At 48.3% G+C, this 14,720-nt stretch overlaps 2 protein-coding genes across 3 annotated transcripts in view; both read left to right on the top strand.

Annotated features, from left to right (window-relative positions):
- Window positions 1-14,720, top strand: part of LOC310849215 (flap endonuclease 1-like) — a 200,919-nt gene that overhangs the window by 145,816 nt on the left and 40,383 nt on the right. The window lies entirely within an intron of this gene.
- PPP1R16A (protein phosphatase 1 regulatory subunit 16A) overlaps window positions 1-14,720 on the top strand; it is a 53,621-nt gene that overhangs the window by 4,175 nt on the left and 34,726 nt on the right. The window contains exons 1-2 of one of the 2 annotated variants that reach the window (XM_083749228.1): window positions 3,064-3,355; window positions 10,706-12,258. In XM_083749228.1, coding sequence (XP_083605354.1) covers window positions 12,009-12,258 — 250 coding nt within the window. In that variant the 5' untranslated portion in view covers window positions 3,064-3,355; window positions 10,706-12,008. Of the gene's footprint in view, window positions 1-3,063; window positions 3,356-10,705; window positions 12,259-14,720 lie in introns of those variants that run through there. The other variant, XM_083749227.1, reaches the window with a different exon arrangement.

Genomic DNA, 14,720 nt, shown 5'->3' with positions numbered 1-14,720 from the left:
CTTAGCTTTGCACTGAACTCCATGCTTAAATAGAAGCTCTCTGTAATTCCAAATGATGCATCTTTTGACCAAGTGGGTGTTTTAAGAAATCTCTTTGTCTGTTTTGGGACCTTGAACAAATAAAGCATATTTTATTTTTTATTTTTTACTTTTCAGCTAAGATTGATTCTCAAAGTATATTCCACCACTAGGAATATGTGTGTGTGTGTGTGTGTGTGGTCTTCTTGTTGTTGTTATTTATTTTATTTGTTAGTCTTTCTCACAAAAGTAACTCTAAGCAACTTTCATTTTAAACATGGCACTCTTTTTTTCTCTGGTTGGTGCAGGGAGAAAATGGCTGCATCTGTGTTTCCTTTAAGGCTAAGCGCAATGAGTACTTAATAGGTTGAGTTAAACTGTAGTTTGCTGAGTGCCTGTTTCAAGTGCTGATGCTAGGAAGACCCTGAAATATACTCGGAGTTGAGAGTGGATTTCATGCTCTTTATTCAGCTCATAGTGGTGAGGAGGAATGAAAGTTCCCCCAAGTATCTGCTTTATATACATTATTTACACAATGGGCTGCACATGATTGGCTAATTCCGGAATTCTCCTGTAGGCCAATCAGGTTGTGGATTCACTTCCATCTGGAGTTGGATTGGGTGGCTCCTGCAGACCAATCATACTGCTGCATTGTTCTAGGACCAATCAGACTGCTGCATTCTGAATCCTATTGTTCTAGGACCAATCAGACTGCTGCATTTTGGATCCTATTCAACTCAGTACATAACAGACCCATTTTCTAAAATGAATGCTTGGATCTCAAGATCCAACAGCTTTCCTGCTTATATGTAATATGAACAGCTATTCACATTATAAATCCCTTCCAAGAAAGATTTCTCTGAATCTCTCTCTTACCTGCCTACTTGCCATTTTCCTTATCCTATCTAGGTGAGGCTTCTACTACACCTAGTTTGGGGCTTGAGAGCCCTCTTTCCATTCCTTTTCCTAGTTTTTTCCCACTGAAAAATCCAAGAGCAGTACTTGATTTATGAATTGTTTTCTTGTGTAAGACATATAGCAGGGCACGGACAACAACGAGCCAGCTACACACAAACTTACCATCATAAATGAACTCTCCTTGGACATTCAGATACAGATTGCGTTCAAGTAGGAAACCATTGCTTGTCCTGAGAAGAATGTGTGCTGTGCCGCGGTTCATGCTCCTGTGCTCTTTGCGTAAGGGGGTGGCATTAAAACGTCAGATCATAATTCAGAATAAATCAGTTTGGTATTTCATCTGAATATATTACCGGGAACTGTGGCTTGAGCTTGTGGTTTGTTAACTCACTATGGTTTGTACAAAACCACAATTTCCCATCTTTGGACAAAGCAGGAAATTCTGGTTTATTTCAAACCGCAACTTGGACCTTTAAATCTCTTCCTCTTGTGAGGGAGAGTGGGGTGTGCTCACTTGTTTGGCTTGTCACCCTGATTGAGAATTATAAAGTGAATAATAATTCCACACTTGAATGTCCATAGCGGCTAAGCTTTCTGGTTCAGATGTGCTCATAAAGTGTAAAACAGATTGGTGCACAGGTTATTTCTGGCTAGGACCTTTATTTATTTTGTTGAGGAGTTGTTATTGTTATATTTAATTACATTTCTATTCCGCCCATCCAGGTACCACAGGGCGGTTTACAATATAGAAATACAAAAATACATAGTGTAATAACCATTACAACAAAACTGCCTTTTTGTGAAAATACGTTTACAGAAGGTCTAAGATCAGTCTTACAGATTTTAGAATCTGTTCCGATTAACAGCCAGAAGCAAAATTTGTGCTCTTCACACAATGCAAACCCCATGGAGAAAGAGGCAAGCATTTTAAATCTTGCTTCATTCCTTGGAACCAGAGTGGTGAAAGCAGAGTCTTGAGCTTAACAGCACACACCCCCTTTTATAAAATGAAAATCCCAACAGTCAGCTGTTTTATAGGAAAGAAGGCTAATCAGTGAGATTTTAACTTTTTCAAAAGAGCTGTTATCCCCTTGGTGCTTTCTGTATAGGAGGGAAGGTGTTAATTCAAGTAAATAGATTACATCTGTTTAAATTTCCGCAGTGATTTTCAGGAAGGGCTTACAGCTCAGCATTCCTCCTGCCTTTGAAAATGCACCCCTCCCTAAAACGGCCAACCATTTACTAGCTCTGTTTGCATGCCTGGAGAGGAGGCGGTGAACAAAGATGATTTTTTCCCTTCCTTTCACGTAACAATAGAACTCAGGTCACCCAATGACACAGGCACTAGATACAGGACAAAAAAAAAAAAGGTTCTTCTTAATGCAGAACTTAATCCTCAACTTGTGCCATCCTTAATGCAGAACTTAATCCTCAACTTGTGCCCTCTGGGCGTCTTGGAACTACAGCTCCCATCATCCCCAGGCATCAAGGCTGTTGGTGGGGCAACAGCAGGAGCCTGCTGTTTATTGCCTTCATGCCCTGCCTTGTGAGCTTTCCTGGAAACGGGATGCTGGGTAGGTGAACTTTGGTCTGGACCAGGGCTGTGGGTGCTTGAAACTGCTACTCAGCCAAACAGCTCATGCAAACAGCCCTGTGACAGCCAGGCTTTGCAGCAACACTTTTGGATTTTGGTTTCTGGAAACCACAAGAGCCCCTGCGACTGAGCAGACAGGGCGAGTCAGGGGGAACGTCAGCATTTCACACACACCCCACACTCAATTGCCACAGCCTCCACTTCAACACAGCTGTTGCCAGTTCTTTACTAAATCCCAACCATGGGAAGGCCCCTAAAAACCTCAAGAGGATCCAGGTTTTTAGATGCTTCTGTAAATTATGAGCAATAAAAAGGTACTTCTGGGGGTTGCCTTCTTTCCTTCTTCAAGTGCTTTTGTTTTTTCTGATTATATCCGTGGAGCTCCTTGGCTCTTCTGCCAACCCAGTTCTCCGGCTGGGTTGTCAGCGCCCGGCCATGCCCTCTCTGTAAACCGCTGTCTTGTAAGCCTTGACGGCAATTGCTAGGTGTCGGCACTGAGCAACAGCTTCCTGCTCTGCTTCTCTCTCTGTGTAAATATTTCATATGTCAGCAGTCCTCCTACTCTGGCCTAGTTTTTTGGCTGAGTGCCTCCTGTTTCCAGGTACGCTTTGCATTCCTAGTTCAGAGGCTGGTGTTCCCAGGGGCCACTCCCTCCAGCCTGCAGCCTTGCAACTGGGTGCCACCCACCTGCTCCTGTGGAGCGAGAAAGTGGTGCTGAGCTGCTAGTCAAAGGCTCACCGGAGTCTGCCTGCTCTGTCCGGGAGAGCTCCCTTGGTCTGATCAGCAGGAGCCGGACCACCCCGCCGCCTGCACAACGGGGGGCAGGTAAAATACTGACTGGGAATGTTCATAGGCAGCTCTTGGTGTGTTGTTGTAAGACGGGGGGGGGGGGGACGAGGACGGAGACACCTTGGCTTGACCTGCCTTTTGTTGCATAGCACACACTGCGCTTTTATCTCTGCTGCTCCTCGAAAGACTCCTGCACAGCACTCCACATCAAAAGAAGTTGACCCAGGAACAAAATTATAATTTCCTGTTTCAGATCTTGTAATCTTCAGGCACTTCGGCAGAAGTGAGCTCTCAGAAAGCCAGCCATTTTTCCCCCAAAAGCTGAGCGGAGCCTCACAGATGCCACCCCCAAATCCCTGCCTCCCTGTGCTGTTTTCTTAAGCCACTGAAATTAGAGAGGAGAGTGATTGGCCTCCTGTGTGCGTCCCCTGCCTGTGCGCATGGGCACACTGTCTTTCTTGCCTGCTCTCATGCTCCTCTCTTGCCTAGTTTCCTCCTGCTGTCTCTTCCGTAACACCTTCAGGGGCATTTCCAAGGATCCTTGACTTTTGCTGGTTTGAGTTGCCCTTGATCTTCTCAGTTTAAAGTTTAGATTTGTGGGGCTGGAAGCTATCTCTGAGTGAAGGGGAGAACGTAACTGGGCAGTGTGCTTGGTTGCTCAGCAGATCTTGACATTTGGAAGCATTGCCTAACGTTCCACCTGTTGAAACTTCCCTCAGGTGGGCTGGAGGGTGTGGGCCTAGTTTATATATCTGGGTTTCTAACTCTTAACCTGTCTTGAATCTTCTGTGATTCAGCTTCATTGAATGGCCTGAATTGAGTTCCAGTACTATAGAAGAGGGAGAAAACCTCTCTGTCTGGGTGTGTGGTGGACGGCTGTGTCCACTGTGTGTCTGGAGGCGCATGATTCCCTCTCCCATCTTGCAGAAAGTGACTCTGGTGAGCCTGTACAGAGGGCTTTCTGTGTCAATTCCCCGTCCCGTTTATCCTCCACCTGCATCTTCTCTCTTTTTTATTTTTGAATATTTTTTATTAGGAATTTCAACATAACATTTTATCAAAAATACATCATCCTCACCCCCCCCCCACCCCCGGACTTCTCTCACCTCCTCTCTCTGATTTTTCAGCACATGTTATTCTCTGCATGTTATAAAATTGTAAATATCCTTAATTTATCTATCTATATATTACCAATGAAAGGTTTCTGAATGTTTATTCAAAACCTACCAAGGAGTCCAGTTCATTTTGTTGTTTCTTTAAGTACTTTGTAAAAGGTTCCCATTCTTCTTTAAAGTCACAGTTGTCCTTATCACGTAGTTTGTGTTTCAAATTCGCCAGTTCCACTTAATCCATCAGTTTCTCTTGCCACAGTTCTTTGGTCGGTGTTTCCTCACCGGTGTTTCCGGTGTTTCCTTGTGCTATTAAGACTCTTGCCGCCATTATCGCATACATGAAGTTTTTCAAATTCCTTGGCAGGTCTTTTCCTACAATCCCTAACAAAAATGCTTTAGGCTTTTTTACAAATGTCAATTGGAACATTTTCTTCAACTTGTTGTATATCATTTCCCAGAATTTTTTAATTTTGCTACAATCCCACCACATATGGTAAAAGGTTCCTTCTTTTTCCTTACATTTCCAACACATATTTGAACCAGTTTTGTACATTCTTCCTATCTGCGCTGGTGTTATATACCATCTATGCATCGTTTTCATGTCATTTTCTTTCAGCAAAGAGCAATCTGTAAATTTCAAATCAGTTTCCCACAATCTTTCCCAATCTTCAAACATTATATTGTGACCTATATCTTGTGCCCATTTAATCATAACGGATTTCACCTCTTCATCTTTTGTTTCTCCACCTGCATCTTCTCCATTCAGACATGCTGTCTCCCTCCATGTTCCCCACCTGCCTCCCTTCCTGCCTTTGCCATAGCAGGGCCTATCAGCTCATGGTCCTCTGTAGGTAAGCAGGACACTCGGCCCTTCTGGCTCCCATGACCTTCCTTTCTATGATCTGCAGAGGTATGGCAGCCCAGAGCCAGGCAGGTGTGTGATTCGAAGGTTTATGAGAACAGCACACTCTGTGCTCCTTGAGCAGCCAGTGTCTTGAATGACACCTTGTTCTTGCAGGCTGCAAGGTGTGGCAGGGATTCCTCTCCACCCATGGCTGAGATTGGATTTGATCCCAGATCTAGTGCTTCACTGAACCACGCTGGTTTGTTTTTTTAAAAAGGCTCCCAAGTTGCTCAGTGTGCCACGCATACGTCTCGTCTTATCTTCCTTATCAAACCTGTTGAGACTGGCCAGCCTAAGGTCAGCTTTGTAGGTGGAGATTTGAACTCAGGTCTCTCCACTTCTGGCCAGAAGCTCTAGCCCTGCCTTTGCCAAGCTTGTGATGCCTGCATTGGAGGGGGTTGAACTAGATGACCCGTGGGGTCCCTTCCAACTCTGCAATCTGTGATTCTGTGGTGCCCTCCAGTTGTGTGTTGCCAATTTGGCACACAGCTATTTAACATCTGGGCAAACTGCTCCAGGACAGAGCGGAAGCCAGGGGCTTGAGGGTGGTGCCTTTTTGCTCTCCTGTTCCTTATGACTGTTCTTGGCTTGGCCAGTGGTGTCCAAACTTTTTTCAAAGAGGGCCAGATTTGATGAAGTGAAGGGCTGTGAGGGCCGACCAAAGGACCAACCAAAGTTGTTGAGGGAGCTTTTATTAGGATTGAAGTTGAGGTTTTTTAAAAGGATTTTACCCCAGGAAATAAACTGCCACAGGAGTTTAAACCGACTGGCGGGCCGGATTAGGCCCCCAAAATGGAATTTGGACATGCCTGGTTCTGTAACTGCTGCCTCCCACATTGATTTTGCTGCATTTCCAGCACCAAAATGGCCTTGCCGGGGCTCAACCCTGGGCAGTGTGTCTGGAGGTCCTGGGCTGCCTAAACGACAAGACCCCCCTCTCGGCCTCACTGATGTGGTCCAAAGGAAATCACAGCAAGATGTTTGGCACCAGCTTGGCTGCAGGAGTTTCTGGAAGGAGGTGTACAAGGCGCCATCCAGCTGTTTTAGGAGCTCCACTCCAAATTTGTGTAGGCATTCTTAGTGTTCTTTTCTCCCAGAGATGTTCTGCAAGGCAGCGGGACAGATGGTTCCTCGGGGATTATTCCCAAAGCCTTTCTCATAAATGAGTATAGGTGCAAGACGGTGGAGGTTTATCACCAGAGTTTTCCATCTCCAGGATGGGCTGCCTTCCTGGGTTAACAAACCCCACCTGCCGCCCCCTCCATTTCCCTCTAAGCAGGTACAGAAACCGCCTTCTTGACCATTGGACCCACTGTTGATCTTGTCTGCTCAATCCATCAGAACCTGTCTTTGCAAACAGCAGAAATCCTTAACTCATACAAGTTCTGAGACCCATCGGCTACTCTCACCTGGTTTAGCCAGCCAGTCAAAGCCGTTTCCCAGTGTGTGGCTGCCGTCGCCTGCTGATAGCTTCTGGGAGCTACAGGTGAGAGCTGAGTGCAGGATGGGGACCGAAGGTGGACAAACTGTCCCAGAAGGAGCACAACATTTCCTCCACCAGAAATAACTTTGACCAGGTAACTGCCCAAGGAGAAGGGACAGGTTCTTTGGGTTTTTTTGACAGCAACCAGTCTTGAAGATGCATCTGTGGAGGAGCTGAGCTGTCGAGAGAGTGACTCTTTGCTGTGGGCGGGGCAAATGTGAACTCCGTGTGAAGCTGCCGGTTTTGTTTGGTTCAGGTCAAGTCTTTATTGTGTAACCAGTTAGGTCAGGCTTCTCAAATAAAGCCCTCCATATGTTTTGAGGCTGCAATTCCCATCATCCCTGAGCACTGGTCCTGCTAGCTAGGGCTCATGAGAGTTGTAGGCCAAAAACATCTGGAGGGCCGAGTTTGAGGAAGCCTGAATTAGGTTTTTACGAGATAGGCGGTTTTATTAGACCTGGTAATAAAAGTGCTCTCTGCTTAGTGATTAGTGTTGATGAGTAAATGACAGTGTAGAAGAGGAAGTGCCCACCAGCTATCTCTGGAGCGAGTGGAGAGGGAACTCTTTGTCTCCTTCAGGAAGAAGGGCAGGTTCATCGGGACAAATCCAGCCTAGTCCTTTGAGTGCAGGGGAGGCCATAGCCGCTTGTATTGCAAAATGGTCTCTCTCTCTCTCCCTCCCTCTCTCTCTCTCTCTCTCTCTCGGTGGGGTGCAGTGCATGCTGAGAACTGCTGTAAGGGCTTGCTCAGACCACACCTGGAATCCTGTGTGCAGTTCCGGGCACCACAATTTAAGAAGGATGTTGGCAAGTTGGAAGGTGTGCAGAGGAGGGCGACCAAGATGTTGTTGTTGTTTAGTCATTTAGTCGTGTCTGCCTCTTCGTGACCCCCTGGACCAGAGCACGCCAGGCCCTCCTGTCTTCCACTGCCTCCCGCAGTTTGGTCAAACTCATGCTGGTAGCTTTGAGAACACTGTCCCACCATCTCGTCCTCAGCTGTCCCCTTCTCCTTGTGCCCTCCATCTTTCCCAACATCAGGGTCTTTTCCAGGGAGTCTTCTCTTCTCATGAGGCGGCCAGAGTCTTGGAGCCTCAGCTTCAGGATCTGTCCTTCCAGTGAGCACTCAGGGCTGATTTCCTTCAGAATGGAGAGGTTTGATCTTCTTGCAGTCCATGGGACTCTCAAGAGTCTCCTCCAGCACCAGAATTCAAAAGCATCCATTCTTCGGCGATCAGCCTTCTTGATGGTCCAGCTCTCACTTCCATACATCACTACTGGGAAAACCATGGCTTTAACTATACGGACCTTTGTTGGCAAGGTGATGTCTCTGCTATTTAAGATGCTGTCTAGGTTGGAAGGCCAGCTGTCATGGATGCTTTTGCTGGGATGCTTTTGCATTGCAGGGGGTTGGACTAGATGACCCTCACAGACCCTTCCACTCGAAGATTCTGTGATTCTCCTAGGAGAGCAGATTCTGGCTCCCCTGCAGAGGACCAGTCTTAGTTGAGCAATGCTTCTGCCTTTGTTTGGATGTCCTTGAGTGAAAGTTGCATGGTGGAAGCCTTGCCTGATGAATTGCTCCCAGGCGTGACGCCACATTCTTTGCATTCCTTATTCTGGGAAGACTCTGGGGAGTTCCTGCGTTCCTGTTCCTCGCCCCAGGCAGTTTACGTGGCTGCTCAGGCGTTGCATGTGGTTGGGATGCTGCGTTCTGGGAAGCAGATGTGTTGACGGACTGGCCTGATGGGGGGATGAATGGGAGTGGCGCAATATTTTTTATCACTGCTAGTCTTGTTATATAACCAGCGAAGCACCTGTGTGTTGCTAAACCAGAAGCAATTGTGCACCTGCAATGGCTTCTTCCCCACTTTCAGGCTAGGCAAGGAGATCACATTGCAAATAAAATCCTATATGGAAATTAATTATACTGTCTCAGAACCTTTGGTACTAGGAGAAAAGGAAAACGTGTAAAACTTTAAAATTTTTTTTTTTAAACTCCTTATAGAATCGTAGAGTTGGAATGGACTCAGGTCAGTGAGTCCTTGTTTGTAGCCTTCTTTTTTCAAAATTGAATTTTTATTACATACAAAAACGTATAGATATTGAAAAAACAAAGGGGGCGGGCGGGCGGGCGGGAAGCAATTCAGAATTGCAGAATGAAATAACAGCGACCGGTATACAAATTTCAACAGCAGTGTACCAAATTACAATCACACTTCACTGGCTATCGGGTGATGTTTCAATACCCCAACCATAATAAGAGCTGTTTGACAGTGGAAGGGTAAGTGTCAACTGCAACTGTGGCATTATCAGAACTGCGCTGTACCAGCTGAGCTATCACGAAAGCACAAAACAGTACAGGATCCTTCCGTCCTGCCTGTCCGCCCAATGCATTCTGACAGTTCTGAGGACGCAATTCGCTGCTTTGCAGCTTCTCTTCCATAAACATTTGCTGACGATTATTTTGTGTGATTCTGTTGCTGCTTATGGAGAGGTCCAGAGAACTCTGCAGCTAGCAGGACACTGAGCAAGGTTAGCGTATGTCAACCGCTGACCTCCAGCTCCACTGGGCTCCTTCTCCTACCTGTCCTGCAGCACCTAAATGGTTGTGCTGGCCTTGTCGCAGGAGATAACAAGATAAGGGCTCCAAGAACTTTAGACGTGGATATTGCTTTTTATCCGTGGGTAATGGATTGGAGGGAAGTTCTCCTGCTTCAGCCCTGGGTGCAAAGTGCAAGGCAGGCTGCCTTTTCTTCCTCTACTTCTCCCCTCCCCCTGCTTAGCTGATACAGGTGACAGGAGGCCTCATTTAAAGCACATTTACATTTGCCAAGGGAAGCAGGGGACATTCCCTGGCCTCTGTTCTTCCGGAAGGCAACCGTGTTTTTCATTTGTTTTACTATTGCATATTTATTGCACTTATCCCCAAGTTGCTCAAGGCGGCATGCATTTAAACGGCCTCGGTCCCGTATACCTGAAGGAGCGTCTCCACCCGCATCGTTCTGCCCTGACACTGAGGTCCAGCTCCGAGGGCCTTCTGGCGGTTCCCTCACTGTGAGAAGCCAAGTCACAGGGAACCAGGCAGAGGGCCTTCTCGGTGGTGGCGCCCGCCCTGTGGAATGCCCTCCCACCAGATGTCAAAGAGAACAACTACTACCAGACTTTTAGAAGACATCTGAAGGCGGCCCTGTTTAGGGAAGCTTTTAATGCTTGATGTATTACAGTATTTTAATATTTTTTGGGAAGCCGCCCAGAGTGGCTGGGGAAGCCCAGCCAGATGGGCGGGGTATAAATTGTTATTATTATTATTATTTATTTGCTTCCCCACAACAGCCCTGCAAGGTAGGTTAAGCCGAGAGGCAGGGACTGGCCCAAGGTCACCCAGTGAGCTTCATGGCTTAGTGGAGATTTGAACGCTGGTCTCATAGGTCTATTCCTCCCTGCTCCATTTACCTGGTCTCATAGGTCTATTCCTTCCTGCTCTATTCCTTCCTGCTTTGTTTGCACAGTGCTGGGGGGTGTCGTCGGTGTGCATCCCTGGGCCAGTCCATTGCGTTGCTCCCCAATGAGTATTTTTTGGGGGTTCTGGGAAGGAAGACAACTCTGCTAGGTTGCAGGTGGCAGAAAAGGGGAAGAGAAGTTGCTGAACGCAAGAGGCTTTGCTGGGGCGGGGCAGGGAGAGGGAGAGAAGAGAAAGAGGCTTTGAGCGGCCAGTGCCAAAACCCCAAGTAATTTGCTTAAACTTTGATTGTAGGTTAATCCTGGATTAAGGCAGGGCAGCGCCAGCGCCGTGTGAGGTGGGAAGCGGCAGGGTGAGCTGGGCACCTCTTTGCTCTGTCGCCCGCATGCCTCTTTCTGATTGGCTTCCTTGTTCCTCCTCTGTTGCAGGACTCTCTGGAGCGTGCTTGGCTGGAAGCTCAGCCCAGTGCCCGAGTGGCAGGAGTGGCAGGCTGTCGGAGGGAGGAGTCTCCATCGAGGAGCAGGGCTCACCCTGCCAGCCGGTTCCTTCAGCTGAGCTCCTGAGTAGTTGGAGAGAGCGAGAGGGGGAGAGCTGAAGGTTTGGAGGCAGCGGCAAGACAAATTGCTAGGAGCGAGAACAGGAAACAGGGACCCTCCGCGCTGCCTCTCCAGCACCTCTGCTTTCCTTTCGAAGGAGGTCTGCGCAGCAACACGTGGAAGAGGTTGAACAGCCAAGACAAGATCTTGTTCCGAAACAGCTGCAAGAGCAGAGCTGCCTGGGGTTTTGGAGACGGCTTGGGGGTCGCTGGAATCGAAGCAGAATCTGTGGGGCGGTCTTGAGCTGTGCCCTGGGGCGGTGGCTGGGAGGTGCAGTCACGGGCAGCTCTCACAGGTACTCCCGTGTGCCTCGGAACGGGTTGGCAGCCTGTAGAGACCTGCCTCCCTTTGCCCCCAGACTCTGAGGCCTTCGCTTTGTCAGCAGAGGAGACAGCCGGCTGTGTGCTATCTGGGTAATGAAGCTCCTATCAGAGTAATGACCATCAGGTGTGCACCTGGAAACAAACTTGCTGCACTCTGGACTGGAGAGGGACAGAGGCTGCCGTTTGGAAGCTGCCAGTAAAGACCAACGGTGGAGGGATTTGTGCTTTGCTTTTATTCTCAATGGAGAGATGATCCGAACTGTGCTTTGATTGGAGCTAGTTGCATTATTGAGGATGGATCTTGGAACAGGGCTCAGAATGCCTCCCCGCAAGCTCCAGGTTTGGTCCCTGCTTCCTTAGCTGTTTAGGTGATGAAAATATCTCTCAAGCCTCATTAAGACCCCTTGACAGTGTCTTGCAAAGGCCTGCTCTTTCTTCCAGCTTTGGGAATCCAGCACCCAGTTCACTACGTGCTTTTGTTATTAAATAACTTGCATGGATACCCTGCTGGTGAGAGGCTCCCAACTTCTCAGCTTCGGGTTTTAAGGGCCACTTTGCCCATCCAACGGGTGGGTCGGCCATGGAGGACACTCTCCCTTTGCCAGCAGGGATGTCACAGTCTTGGCAACTGGTCACGGCACAGCAGTAAGAAGCCGTCGCCTTTGGGCTGAGCTCTTGGAAGCCTTGCTGGTGATGCTTGAAGGGGGCTCCTTAAAGCCCCCTTCCTCCCCACCCCACGTGGAACTGTTCCAGATGCTTCTGAGGCACCCCTGACTGCGGAAGGCGAGCGAGCGACTTGCCCCTGGTCAGCCATGGCGGAGCATTTGGAGCTGCTGGCCGAGATGTCCGCGGTGGGCCGGATGGGCACTCAGGAGCGGCTGAAGCACGCCCAGAAGCGCCGCACGCAGCAGCTGAAGAAGTGGGCCCAGTTTGAGAAGGACGTGCAGGGCAAGAAGACCAGAGCGGAGAAGAAGAAGAAGGGCAGCAGTAAGGAGAGGCGGGTGCTGTTCCCCGAGAACATCCGGCTGCTCGAGGCCGCGTGCCGCAACGACGTAGAAGAAGGTAGGAGCTGGAGCCCAGTGGGGAGGGGATATAGCTTTGTGGCAGAACTCCTGGTTCACATGGCGCCCAAGTGCTGCAGCCATCTCAGGCAGCAGGGCTGGGGAATCGGAGAGGCATGAAATTGGTGAGTTGGAAGGGAGCCTGCGGGTCATCTAGTCCAACCCCTCCTGCAGATCGCCATCCCACCTCTGCTTAAAAATCCCCAATGAAAGAGAGTCCACAACCTTCGCAGGGAGTCCGTTCCACTCTTGAATATCTGTTACCATCAGAAAGTTCTTCCTTACGTTAAGTCGGAAACTTTTTTCTTGTCATTTGAATCCATTGGTTTGGGTCTTACCCTCCAGAGCAGGCACCCCCAAACTTGGCCCAAAACATTTGGAGGGCCAAGTTTGGGGATGCCTGCTCCAGAGCCTCAGAAAATCAGCTTATGCCATCTTGCGTGTGACAGCCCTGCAGATATTTGAAGATGGCTATTCTATCGCCTTCTCTTCTCCAGGCCAAACATTCCCAGCTCCCTCAACAGTTCCTTTTGAGGCTTGGTTTCCCGACCCTCCTCTACACATGTTCCAACTTGTTGAACGTCTGTCTTAGGCTGAGGTGCCCAGAACTGGACACAGGACTCCAGGTGGGGTCTGACCAAGGCAGAATAGGGGGGTACCATTACCATATTTCAGTCCCTCAGTCAGCCTTCCCCAACCTAGCATATTGGTCTGGGAATCATGAAAGTTGAAAGCATAATGAATCTGGGAAATGTGGTCAGTTTCCCATGTTTTCCTCCCAGCCCTCTTGCCGCAAGAGCTAGAAAACCTAAGAAAAATGAGGATTCTGGCAAGCCATAAGGAGTTGTGTCTCGAGAAAACTTTGTTCTGCTATAGCAACGTGCAAACAACAAAGACCCAAGTTGTTGTAAGTTTTTCTGTATTTGGCTCCGGTTAGGAGCACTGTGTGTCCAGTTATAGCTGCAGAAATACAAATAAGAAATACAAATATGGCCATCTGTCATTGTAAGAGCCATTTGACAGTGGAACGGACTCCCTGGGAAGGTGGTGGGCTCTCTTCCTTGGAGGCTTCTAAGCAGAGCTTGGACGGCCATCTGTCAGGGATGCTTTAGTTGTGATTCCTGCATTGCAGGGGGTTGGACTAGATGACCCCAGAGGCTCCCTTCCAACCCTATAGTTCTATAATCCCACATAGCAGTATCATTGTGGTCCTCCATTGATTCCCAAAGGCCCCATCCTGTTGGTCCTCGATTTCCTTCTTTCCTTTACTGCAGCCTTTGAGTCTCTTAATTTCTCCGTTCCTTTACTTCCCCTTGCAAGCCTTGGCCATATTATTCCGCCCCTCTCAAAGTGAGAAGGAGGATAGTTGTTCTTTCAGAATTCCACACTCGTCTCAGTAGTGTGGCAGCCATTGTTGACTCGAACATGTAAACATGTGAATTTCACAGAACTCGTAGAGCACATTCCTGTGTGTGCCCAGAGGGGCAGACTTCCAGATAAGGGAGCGGAGATTCCAGTCTGTGGCTGCAGTCCTAAGGAACAAGGCCCTCTCAGCTCAGTGGGATTACTTCCACGTAGACATGCACAGGAATGCGGGGTTAGTCTGTGAATCCGAAAGGCTGCTCCTGCTCAGTTCTGCAGGAAACTCTCCACTTGCCTGTGAAGGTCGCTGTGTGATGGCCTTGGGCAGATCATCCAGTCAGCCCGGCTTCTCTCGCAGGGTTCTTGTGATGCTACAGTGAGGAATGGAATAGTGCAGAATAGAAATGTAACATCAACAAAAAAATAGAAATCAAATTTAAAACCATTTCAATCCCACTGATTAAAACGGTGAAGGGAAAATGCCGGGGCTGCGATCCAAGCCTGCTTGCTAGGGAGGAAGCTCCATGAAACTCTTTTGGAATTTCAGTTCAGCATCAGAGCCTACTGAAGTCGGTTGCTTCATAAACACTTCTAGACATATTTCTACTTGGGTCGCTGGTGTGCTCTAGCCTGGCTTTGAGGGGAATCAACAAGGAAAGCAGTATCTACCAGGTGCAACGAAAGAGGCTTTGGACGCTAAGAAAAGATGTAGGGGAAAGAAACAGGTGCAAACCCAGGGGATGAGATTCAGCCAAGGGCTTATTGCCCCCCAGCCTCAAGGCCCCCCTGGTGGGGCCACCCCTGACAAGTGATGCTGTGGGGGTGCAGGTTCATAGCATAATCAGAAGCTCTACTAATCCAAGAAGCCAGTTTTTAACGAGCAACATTTGTTTGCCACCCCGTAAGATACTAAGTTCTCTCTGCAACTTACAATAGAAGATTGTGCAACAAGGAGTTAAAGAGTTTCGGATCCTTTTAATGCTCTTTGTTCTGTGTGCAAACCCTGGAAGTGTGCGTAGGCCTGTCTCACCGCATGCAAATCACACCTCCTTGGAAGCATCCTTTGAAAATCCAATGAAACAATTGCCAAGATACACTCAG

This window comes from Podarcis gaigeae, assembly GCF_964106915.1.
Source record: "Podarcis gaigeae genome assembly, chromosome: 7".
NCBI classification, from domain to species: domain Eukaryota; kingdom Metazoa; phylum Chordata; class Lepidosauria; order Squamata; family Lacertidae; genus Podarcis; species Podarcis gaigeae.
Note: the sequence above shows the minus strand (reverse complement) of the source record. Positions and strands in the feature narration are given on the sequence as shown.